Genomic DNA, 12,544 nt, shown 5'->3' on the forward strand with positions numbered 1-12,544 from the left:
ATTCGCTCCTTTCCAGAAAGACCAGAAAGGGGAACAGGAACTACATTATATCTAATAGCCTTTATCACACCTGATGTAACTCCCAAAATAACCTAAACACGTATATGAACTTAAAGGTGCAGTCTTGGACTTCTACGATTAACAGCATTTTTAAAGATTTTCTTTTATTCTGCACCGCAAATATACATTCTAAACTGCTAAAGTGTACCAGTATGGGTATAGTTTGTGATAATAAAGGATTTATAAATGTACATAACCGTCATGCATAACCAGTAACAACAAATATTCAATCAATATATCACTACTCTATAAAGCCAGTATAAGTACCTGACTAGGCTTCCTTTATTTACCCACTTAAAAGGCCTGCCAAATCCACTGATCAACACAATGTATTAATTCCACTACCAAAGCACTAACCTCTCTTTTATTTTCTTCCTGCATTACAGCCTACCTCAGCAGTGTTCCTCATCCCTGTCTGTCTCAAAGTTTACAATTATTATTTATTGGCATGTCTTTTTGAATAATCACCAAATGTTTCTATCTGCAAAGATCCTGTCTTGTTTGATTAAAATCCCCCATAATGGTCAATGTTGTATTTGGGTACTGTACATTTTAACATCCCTGATATGAGTAGTCAGTAATCAGGCACATTCCCTCTCTCTCCCTCACTGTCTGTCTCTGAGCCCTACTGCCATTGAAATTAAGAAATGAAAGCTCATTAATTATTTTGTTAAATTATTGCTAATTGCAGGGTTGACCAAAAGATACTTAGTTCTTAAGTTAAGTGTGTCTGTCAGCTTTTGTGTGTTCTAGTTGCTCTGTCTGTAAGTCTGTCTGTCTGTCTGTGTGTGACTGTGTGACTGTGTGTTTGTCTGCGTGTGTGTGTGTGTGTGTGTGAGCTACTCTCCCGTGTCTGCCTCATTCTCAGTGTTCCTCATCTGGAAAATCATCCTGTGTCCTTCCCTCACCTTTCTCACATTGGCTCCAGAGTGGCTTGATTTGTAACTTGATTTCAGAAAAGGGAAAACCTGTAGATTACCCTGCTTTCATTAGGGGGAGAACCCTGTCTGTGTCAGACACAGAAGAAATCCATTTAATACAGACTTAACTGGAGGAAATTGCATATTCTGCCTGCATGTGCTGAACAGGCACTTTCCCCTTCCTCACCAGAGACAGGCCTCACTATTAATTGTGATATGCGTGCGTGCTTATATCTGTGTGTGTGCGGTTCTCTGTGTGTGTGTGGGTGTGCGGGGGGGAGTGTGGGGTGATAGGACAGAGAAAGGGAGCTCAGCGCTTAGACACAGGTCCTAAGCTGGAGACGCAGCCGTGTGTGTGTGTGTGTCTGTGTGTGTGTCTGTGTGTCTGTGTGTGTGTGTTACTCAGCCAGGTGGAAAGGAGATTGGTGGGTATTTATGAAGGAACGTCATCATTCTGACAGGATGATGAATGACCAGCTCAGCTCCCGCTGCCATTTCCTCCTTCCATTCCACACTTCTCTTTCTATCCCAAAAATGTATATCTCTGATCACAATACAGTTTTAAAAGAGCATGCCCAATTTAGTTTGCTTTGGTGGTTTTGGAGGGTTTCTTGTGTTGTCGTCTGTTGCTGAGCATCAAGGCTGGGCCTCAATAAGCTGGACAAAGTCAGCTCTCTGAATTTCACATGGTAGTGTGACATTTTCTGACAGAACCGGGAACCATTGTAGTCTCTGTCAACAGTATCAACATACAGCATGACAAGCAGCCTTTCATCTGCATTTTTCTGAACCTTTAATACAATGTTTTGCCTGGGTGTTTTCATCCTCTGTCTGCTTCTCTCGCTTCGCCACTCCTCTGAGGTGGTGGCAGGCATTCCCAGGGAGGGGGGATTGATATCGTAAGTGTGGCCTGTGGGCAGTGGTTGGTGGCGGCAGCTGGGTTGAGAGGGGCGGTGTGGGGGGTGTAGTGGGGTGTGGGGGGATGATGGGCTGTATTTGGAGGGTAAGGGGATGAGGGGCAGTATGGGGGAGTAGAGGGTGTGGGGGGATGAGGGGCAGTATTTGGGGGGTAGGGGGATGAGGGGCAGTATTTGGGGGGTAGGGGGATGAGGGGCAGTATTTGGGGGGTAGGGGGATGAGGGGCAGTATTTGGGGGGTAGGGGGATGAGGGGCAGTATGGAGGGAGTAGAGGGTGTGGGGGGATGAGGGGCTGTATTTGGAGGGTAGGGGGATGAGGGGCAGTATGGGGGAGTAGAGGGTGTGGGGGGATGAGGGGCAGTATTTGGGGGGTAGGGAGATGAGGGGCAGTATTTGGGGGGTAGGGGGATGAGGGGCAGTATGGAGGGAGTAGAGGGTGTGGGGGGATGAGGGGCAGTATTTGGGGGGTAGGGGGATGAGGGGCAGTATTTGGGGGGTAGGGGGATGAGGGGCAGTATGGAGGGAGTAGAGGATGTGGGGGGATGAGGGGCAGTATTTGGGGGGTAGGGGCTGAGGGGCAGTATGGAGGGAGTAGAGGGTGTGGGGGGATGAGGGGCAGTATTTGGGGGGTAGGGGCTGAGGGGCAGTATGGAGGGAGTAGAGGGTGTGGGGGGGGTGAGGGGCAGTATTTGGGGGGTAGGGGCTGAGGGGCAGTATGGAGGGAGTAGAGGGTGTGGGGGGATGAGGGGCAGTATTTGGGGGGTAGGGGCTGAGGGGCAATATGGAGGGAGTAGAGGGGGAGTAGGGGTGTGAAAGACAGTGAGAGAGAGCGCACTAGTGCATTAACCCAGTGCATTATTTGGCCGTTCCACCCTTCTACTTCTATTAGGGCTGGCTTCAGCACTATTAAAGGGGTCAGTGGAGTGTGTGTGTGTGTGTGTGTCTTATTGAACTGGAAGGGGCCCGGTCACCTCATACCTCTTCAGATGATTGGATTGGATTGCTATGCTTATAATTGTATTACAGCACACATTCTCTTTTCCTCTAGGAGGAGATGTTGTGCCTGTCTGACGTTACTAGGTAGTGTGGAACCTGTCCGATCTTGGTACAGGAGGTGTGGTACCTATCTGGTGTTAGTAGAGGAGGTGTTGTACCTATCTGATGTTAGTAGATGAGGTGTGGTACCTATTTGATGTTAGTAGAAGGAGGTATGGCACCTATTTGATGTTAGTAGAAGGAGGTGTGGCACCTATCTGATGTTATTAGAGGAGGTGTACTACCTATCTGATGTTAGTAGGTGGAGGTTTGGTATTTGTCTGATGTTAGATGAAGGAGGTGTTGTACCTATCTGATGTTAGTAGAGGAGGTGTGGTACCTGTCTGACGTTACTAGAGGAGGTGTGGGACCTGTCTGATGTTACTAGAGGAGGTCTAGTACCTATCTGATGTTAGTAGAGGAGGTGTGGTACCTATCTGATGTTATTAGAAGGAGGTGTAGTAGCTATTTGATGTTAGTAGAGGAGGTGTGGCACCTATCTGTTAGTAGAAGGAGGTGTAGTACCTATTAGATGTTAGTAAAGGAGGTGTAGTACCTATTTGATGTTAGTAAAGGAGGTGTAGTACCTATTTGATGTTAGTAAAGGAGGTGTGGTACCTATCTGATGTTAGTAGAGGAGCTGTGGTACCTGTCTGATGTTAGTAGAAAGAGGTGTAGTACCTATTTTATGTTATTAGAGGAGGTGTGGCACCTATCTGATGTTAGTAGAGGAGGTGTGGTACCTATCTGATGTTAGTAGAAGGAGGTATAGTAGCTATTTGATGTTAGTAGAGGAGGTGTGGCACCTATCTGATGTTAGTAGAGGAGGTGTGGTACCTATTTGATGTTACTAGGAGGAGGTGTGGGACCTATCTGACTTTTTCTACTTGATCTATTTTATTCGGGAGGGTCTGTGTCTTCCACTGCATTTGCTCATTCCTCCCTGTCTCCTCTTCAACTGTTTTTCTCTCTCCCCTGATTTCCGCCTATGTTGTGAAAGGTCAAATCGCTGGTACAGACAGCTGTTCTCTGAGGGTGACAGGTGGGGGCTGGGAGTAGGGACGAGGGTTTGCTTATGTTGTCAGCATGGTGACCTTGTGCTGTGAGTCCTCACCATGTGGCGATTGTGTCCGACAGACCCACAGACAGATGACACAAAGAGCCCAGCATCTTCCTGCTCCTGTAGTTCTTTCTAGAGTTGTAAGTTGATGCACTGACTCTGTTATGATTCGGCTTTTAGTGATCAAGACGAATGAATAATCCCAAAAGTCTGAGAACCGAACACAAGTCCAAGGTGCTGTGTGCCCAGCAGCATGTAGCCCTGTCACCCATTCAGTAGCCACTGCGTCCCCGTGTCGCGCAGTCAGCATTCGTGCTGTCATTGTTACCAGAGCAGCTTCGCTGGCTCTCACTTCCTCAACGTCCTTCAGAAGAGCACGACATGTCAGCCTCCTCGTAAAACTCCTGAACGATTGCATTGGCGTGTTCCTCCTCTCTCTACCCGCCCCCCTTCTCCTTCCCAAAACTGGCCATCTGTCTAATTGTTCACCTCCATCGCGTTAATGTTTTTTACATGCTTTCTCCCCTCTTTCCAGGCAATAAACTTTATTTCATTCGCAAGACTTCAATCTGTATGGGTAGAGTAGGCAGGCAGGTGGAGAGAAAGAGGGTGGGAGGATCTTCGGGGAGGAAGAGTTAGGAGGGGAGGGGAGGGAGGAAAAGAAGGGGGGACGAACAGTAGTATGTTCCTCTCCCCCCCATAACGCACCCACCCCCCCCCCTCACTCTCTCTCTCTGAAGATCTTCAGAGAACATCTCCACCATAGAAAATGGATAGATCCATTTAGTGTTTTGTATTGACTGTAATTCACCTTCTATGTACACTAATTTAAGTAGAAATTAGGGTGTCTGGATGCTGTCTGTAGGTAGTCTTGGGTGGGGGCAGGGAGTACACTGTATGTGTCATGCTTATATGGTCATTAAATAAGGAGATCATTTTTTGGTTAGTGCTGTGATAATCTAAACCAGGTTAGGTGGTTAGTGCTGTGAGTTGATCATCTAAACCAGGTATGGTGATTAGTGCTGGGGGTAGATCATCTAAACCAGGTTAGGTGGTTAGTGCTGGGGGTAGATCATCTAAACCAGTTATGGTGATTAGTGCTGGGGGTAGATCATCTAAACCAGGTTAGGGGATTAGTGCTGTGGGTAGATCATCTAAACCAGGTTAGGGGATTAGTGCTGGGGGTAGATCATCTAAACCAGGTATGGTGATTAGTGCTGGGGGTAGATCATCTAAACCAGGTTAGGGGATTAGTGCTGGGGGTAGATCATCTAAACCAGGTATGGTGATTAGTGCTGGGGGTAGATCATCTAAACCAGGTTAGGTGGTTAGTGCTGGGGGTAGATCATCTTAGCCATGTTAAGTGGTTAGTGCTGTGGGTAGATAATCAACAATTATTTTATACTGTGTGTGTGTGTGCATGTGTGTAGCACAACACTCCAGATGAACGCATATATTAAACGTTTTCCCAGTAATTAAAAATGTCAACAGTCATCCCCAAAATAATTGCCATCCTTAAAAAGAGCTATATTTTATATTTTTAGTAGATGCAAAATCTCTATTATTTATAGTAATGCAATTGCTCAGATGACATGTTTATTAATAGTAAAAAAATATATATATTTTAAGGATTATTTGTTAATCAAAACAAATTAAATATGCACACATTTTCTGCTTTGGAACCGAATGTTATGTACACAAGATGAAAATGTGTCCTTTAACCACCTAGTAATCGTTGGTTTTCAGTTTGAAAGTTTTGGAGTATAGAGACACATTTTTTTTTTAAAGATCTTGTCCCTCCCATTTTGGGGGACACCCACCATTTAAATGTGAAGAAACTTTAAATTCTTGTTTAATTGGGCTTGTCTGGTGGGCCTGGGTGTCCATGCTGAGGGTGCCATTCACACTTAGTGTCCACAGGTGAAGATACAGGAAAGGAAAACATTTCCTTATGATGTTCCCGGGATGGGGAAGAGATCTGGGAAAGGCTGACAGGGCAGTTGGAAGCGAAGAGTAGAGTGTTGAATGATCTTCCTCTGGGTAATGTGAACTGACAGTGTTCTCCAGGGGCAGTGAGTGAATCAGGCAGATCTGATATCCCGAGTACAGGATGGTGGGAATCCATGAGCGATGTCTCTCTCCTGGAATATTATTCTGAGGAACAAACGCTTTCCTGGTTGGTGCTACACACACACACACACACACACACACACATGCACACAGACACGTGCAAGCCAACACATTCTAAGGTCATGTGTGCTTGCGTGATATATATAGAGCAGCGGGTTGTGACGGTGAAGTCGCCAACTGAGTGTGTGAAGGATCAGAGCGCTATAGCCCTCTGCCTGGTCACGGGAATTCTTCTCTGACAGACACTAGCTGATCCAGTCCAAGTTATGCATTCAGTTCTCCTGTCATTCATTTTCTTTCACTGCTCCTCTTCTCCTCTCCCTTTCTACCAGCATATGCTGTGTGATGAGCTATACACAAGCTTGTTTTACTGTTCTGTATTTATATTTAAAAGCATATCCTGTTCACTGTTCATGATTTACCAAGCATTGCTATGGTTTTTGAGGACTGACAGAACTTTAAGCAGGACTCATCAGGGTTCACTACCAGCCTGAGATGTGAACCAGAGACATCATCTGGAGAAATGATTTCTGCCTGTCTATCTGCCTGCCTGTCTGCCTGCCTGGCTGTAGTTGATCAGGGTCATGTTCTCTCATCAGTAGTTGAACCGTCTGCTCCTGGTATTCTATCACCACATCCATCATCGTTTCTCTGTGTGTCCAGGGAGGGCCATGTTGGTGCTACTTAAACTAGTTGCTGTTAAGGGACAATGACTGTAATGAAGATGATGTTGTACATGCTGATAAAGATGATGATGATGGCGGTGTGTTTTATGTCTCCGCAGCACAAGGCCAGGGTGGATGCCATGATGTTGGACTTGGCCTCTCTCCGCAGTGTCAGAGAGTTCGCTGACTCCTTCAAGGCTAAGAAACTGTAAGTAGTATACCAGCCCCCTCTTTCAAATGAACCCTTCTCTCCTCTGGACTCAAAATCAAACAGAATTTCTGTTTCACATACTTCCTGAACTACAAAGTGCAGTCCCTATGTATCTATGGGGTGAGTCCCATGGTATCTATGGGGTGAGTCCCTAGGTATATATGGGGTGAGTCCCATGATATCTATGGGGTGAGTCCCATGGTATCTATGGGGTGAGTCCCTAGGTATCTATGGGGTGAGTCCCTAGGTATATATGGGGTGAGTCCCATGGTATCTATGGGGTGAGTCCCATGGTATCTATGGGGTGAGTCCCTAGGTATCTATGGGGTGAGTCCCTAGGTATCTATGGGGTGAGTCCCATGGTATCTATGGGGTGAGTCCCCAGGCGTCAATGTGTAATATTTGTGCAGTGATGTTAAACAATGTTGTGGTTTTGGGGGTAGAAGCTGTAGAAGGTCCTGCCTGTTCTAGACACGGTACACTGCTGCCGTTTTCGCAGCCTGCCATGTGATCGTCATGAGAACCATCGATGACCTGGGCGTCTGGAGAAACTGCTTCTTTCCTACAGTACTATAGGACTTTCTCTCCACTGATGATGATGATGATGCTCATACAATCACACACACAATCACCAACACACACACACAAACATAATCACACACACACAATCACCCACACACACACAAACATAATCACACACACACACACACACACACAAACATAATCACACACACAATCAGACAGGCATACAGACTCATCAGCTGGATAACATTTTAATTTGGTTTATTCCCACGACTCTCAGTGCACAGTTTGTGTGTGTGTGTGTGTGTGTGTGTTTCAGAGTGCTGAGATTTACATAATAGGGGATGTATAGCCTGGGTTCCCTATAATGGCATGCTCTTTCAGATGGTAGTAGATGTGTCCTTCCACACTGCCCCACCAACACCCAGCGACTCCCCCGGGACGTCTTAACCATAGACCTCTGTTGCCCACCATATGGGTCCATACCATTCAGACCATGTGGCTGGATGACATTGCTTCTCCTAAAGACTTTGTAATGCTTGTTTTGTTGTGGTCAGCATTTTTGACTCGTGTGTCTGTCTGTGTGTGTGTGTATTTATGTGTGTGTGTGTTTACGTGTCCAACCGGGGTGTGTTGGTTGCTCTAGGGGAGTAATAAGCTGTCATTGCCCCTGGCTGCCCTAGGGCGGGGTATGTGACTTGGGCTGTAGCCAAACCTCCAAACTCCTCAGACCCTCTTTACCCTACCAGCAGCTCCCCTAACCCTCCGTGTCTGCACCTCCTGCCTACCCACCCTGGAACCCTTATCCAAGCTCCCCCTGCTTCCACAGCCTCCAGCCTCTCCTGGTGTGGAGGGTTCCTGGCCAGTGACTGACTGAGTGAGTGACTGAGTGAGTGACTGAGTGAGTGACTGACTGAGTTACTGACTGAGTGAGTGACTGACTTAGTGACTGACTGAGTGAGTGACTGACTGACTGAGTGACTGACTGAGTGAGTGACTGAGTGAGTGACTGACTTAGTGACTGACTTAGTGACTGACTTAGTGACTGACTGAGTGAGTGACTGACTTAGTGACTGACTTAGTGACTGACTGAGTGACTGACTGAGTGACTGAGTGACTGAGTGAGTGACTGACTGAGTGAGTGAGTGACTGAGTGACTGACTGAGTGACTGACTGAGTGACTTAGTGAGTGACTGACTGAGTGACTGACTGAGTGAGTGACTTAGTGACTGACTGAGTGAGTGACTTAGTGACTGACTGAGTGAGTGACTGACTGACTGACTGACTGAGTGACTGAGTGACTAACTGAGTGACTGACTGAGTGAGTGACTGACTTAGTGACTGACTGAGTGACTGACTGAGTGACTGACTGAGTGAGTGACTTAGTGAGTGACTGACTGACTGACTGACTGACTGACTGAGTGACTGACTGAGTGACTGAGTGAGTGAGTGACTGAGTGAGTGAGTGACTGACTGAGTGACTTAGTGACTGACTGACTGAGTGACTGACTGAGTGAGTGACTTAGTGACTGACTGACTGAGTGACTGAGTGACTAACTGAGTGAGTGACTGACTGAGTGACTGACTGAGTGACTGACTGAGTGACTGACTGAGTGACTGACTGAGTGAGTGACTGACTGACTGACTGACTGACTGACTGAGTGACTGACTGAGTGACTGAGTGAGTGAGTGACTGAGTGAGTGAGTGAGTGACTGACTGAGTGACTTAGTGACTGACTGACTGAGTGACTGACTGAGTGAGTGACTTAGTGACTGACTGAGTGAGTGACTTAGTGACTGACTGAGTGACTGAGTGAGTGAGTGCCATGCCGTCCAGTGCCCTGTAATCAGAGTGTGATGGCGGTTCCTTCTCAGGTGGTCATCCGGTATGATGTACTCTGGGTGAAGCTCTGTAATTATCACCTTATCATCATCCCTTCCCGTGCTCCTCCATATGTCATAATCAGGGCTCTGCCCATGTTCTACATTACACACACCACAGAAAGAGTCATGTTATTCATTCCCACACGTTCCATCCTTTAGGGAACCATTATTGTCATCATAGTTGGAGATTGACAGTAGAGGGAGGTTGAGCCATGTGTCCACGGTCGCCTGGGAGACCTGTTATATGGACAGTCACTGAAACCGGGAGCCCATCTCACCCTCTCCTCTCTCCCCACGTCTCCCCCTCTCCCCCTTTTTTCCATACTCTCCCCTGCTACATCGCTCTCTCTTCATTGTCACTTTCTATGTATACTTTTTCTCTCCTTTCTGTTCCTCTCTCCCTTGTCCCTAGCCCCCCCACACACCCCTTGTCTTTCTCTTCTTGGTTGTTCTAACATCCTCGCTTTTCACCTTATCTTTCTCTTTCTCTCTCAGGCATAACGTCCTTCCTTCGCTGTGTTTTTGACCAGGCTGTATTTTGCCATTAGCTGTGGCTGAGGAGGAATAAGGAATTCCCGCGATGGGACATCAGAGTACATTCATTTTCATCACAACCAGAAATCAGGGTGACACAGAGTGAAGCAGAGGTGAGGGGAGAGTAGAGTTACAGGGCTGCTATCTGAAACTACCACTAATTCTAACCAACTCTAATAGAAAACACACGCATAAAATACATACACCCTCATTTCTATTTTGCACGTATGTTTGTTCCTGTCCCTATATGGCCAATAACATTCTGTGATAATTACCACTGCTGAGCCCGGCATTGCCCAGAGCCAATCACCTCCTCCAGCCAGACAGGTGATTCCAGAGGTTATGGGTCAGGCTAGAGGGGGCTAGTTACACTAAATATACACACTAATCTCTCCCTGTTTGGTACTTAAGATAGCCGTTAGGCCGAGCCCGCAGCAGTAGAAAGCCCATTAAAGGCCTTCATTAGGCCTGTGGTTATAAAGATTGGACTCTGAGCTAGAAGCTTTCCAATCCTTCCTCTGAGGAGCCAGGGATCTGAGCTCTGAGCGATACACAATTAGGACAAGTGGGTAGGCTTTGACTGGGTCTTTCATTTGGATCTGTGAGCGGTCTGTTTCTAATTGAAAGAGGCCTTGCATACATGTGTTGTAGCCTGTCTCTGGAACTGAGGCGATCAGAGGCTGTCCAAACCAGTGTCCAGTGTGGCTGTCCAGGCCGCAGTGCTGGTTGTTGCCTGTGGGGATGTGGGTGAACAGGGACCTAGACAAACTCATCCCCCATCACCCACAGAGGAGCCACCATCTACCTGCTCTCTGGCTCAGCTACAGACTTCCAATTTACTCCGGTTACATTTCAGACGGTGGATTGGAGATGAAATCTGACAATGTCTTCCTTGGGTTACACTTTGAGCGTTTTTTTTTTTTTTTAACGATAAAGCAGGTACAGTATGTAGTATTTATGAAGTGTATGATCTGCATACGTAGGCATTCCGTAGTTGATGTGGACTGAGTGTGACTCTCAGTAATGAACCGCGCTTGTGCGCGCTTGTGTGTGTGTGTGTATGTGTGTGTATGTGTGTGTATGTGTGTGTGTGTGTGTGTGTGTATATGTATGTGGGTGTGGGTGTGTGTTAGGTGGCCTGAAGGTGAACATACACTCCAGTCCTCTCTAACAGCATTACAGAGAAGACTCATTATAGCCAGGCATAACAATTCACACATTAATTTTCCAGCATCCAGTTTTTAATTAATCCAGCAGGCAGCCTTAAACACAGGGTACACAAACTGCCCCGGGCCTCATCATTAATTCTAATGGAAGAAATTAAAAATTGGTGGGGTGTGTTTGGATTGTTCGGCTGTGTTACCGTGGTTCTGAGGCTGCTGGAGCGACTCTGTCACCGACAAGGATCCCTCACCGCCTAGGCCGACGCGGCAATGTATGCCTGCTCACACACACACACACACACACACACACACACACAGTCACACGTACAGTCACACATACACACACTCACAGTCACACATACTCACAGTCACACACACATTCTCATATACTCACAGTCACACACACACACACACATAGTCACACACACACACACACACACACACATACTCACAGTCACACACACACACATACTCACAGTCACACACACACACACACACACACATACTCACAGTCACATACATACACATCCTCACAGTCACAGTCACACACACACACACACATACATACTCACAGTCACACACACACACACACACACACTCACAGTCACACACACACACACATACACATCCTCACAGTCACACACACACGCACATACACACACACATACACCCACACATACTCACAGCCACACACACACACTCACAGTCACACACACACACATTCTCATATACTCACAGTCAAACACACACACACACACACACACATAGTCACACACACACACACACACACACATACTCACATTCACACACATACTCACAGCCACACACACACACTCTCAGTCACACACACACACACATGCTCATATACTCACAGTCACACACACACACACACACACACACACACATACACATCCTCACAGTCACAGTCACACACACACACACACACACAAATACATACTCACAGTCACATACACACACTCACAGTCACACACATACACATGCTCACAATCACACACACATACACACACACATACACCCACACATACTCACAGCCACACACACACACACACATACACCCACACATACTCACAGCCCCACACACATACTCACAGCCACACACACACACACACACCCACACATACTCACAGTCACACACACATACACACAGTCACACACACGCATAGTCACGCACAAAGGGGACATCCGAGCGATACGCTCCCAGAAGCGGGTGTGTTGATGTCTGTGTGTGTGTTCCTGGTGGGTTTGATTATATGGAAGTGTGTGTGTGTGTGTGTATTTGTGTATATTCTCTCTCTCCCCTTTACTCTGTCACTCTCTCTCACACACACACACACTCAGTCTGTCCTACCCTCTGTCTCTTTCTTTCTTTGAGATTGATTTGATGGCTATTAAAGGTGGGTTGTTTCTTTTGGCTGGTGTCC

At 46.8% G+C, this 12,544-nt stretch overlaps 1 protein-coding gene across 4 annotated transcripts in view; it reads left to right on the forward strand.

The window, feature by feature from the left end:
- The window catches only part of wwox (WW domain containing oxidoreductase), a 155,682-nt gene that overhangs the window by 41,517 nt on the left and 101,621 nt on the right, over positions 1 to 12,544 (forward strand). For all 4 annotated transcript variants that reach the window (XR_003777465.2, XM_013138927.3, XM_020040428.2 and 1 more), the window contains exon 6: positions 6,908 to 6,996. Coding sequence is in view for 3 of the 4 variants with exons in the window: in XM_013138927.3 (XP_012994381.1) it covers positions 6,908 to 6,996 (89 nt within the window). In the remaining variant the exon portion in view is untranslated. The remainder of the gene's footprint in view (positions 1 to 6,907; positions 6,997 to 12,544) is intronic.

Source organism: Esox lucius, chromosome 19 (genome assembly GCF_011004845.1).
Source record: "Esox lucius isolate fEsoLuc1 chromosome 19, fEsoLuc1.pri, whole genome shotgun sequence".
Lineage (NCBI taxonomy): Eukaryota > Metazoa > Chordata > Actinopteri > Esociformes > Esocidae > Esox > Esox lucius.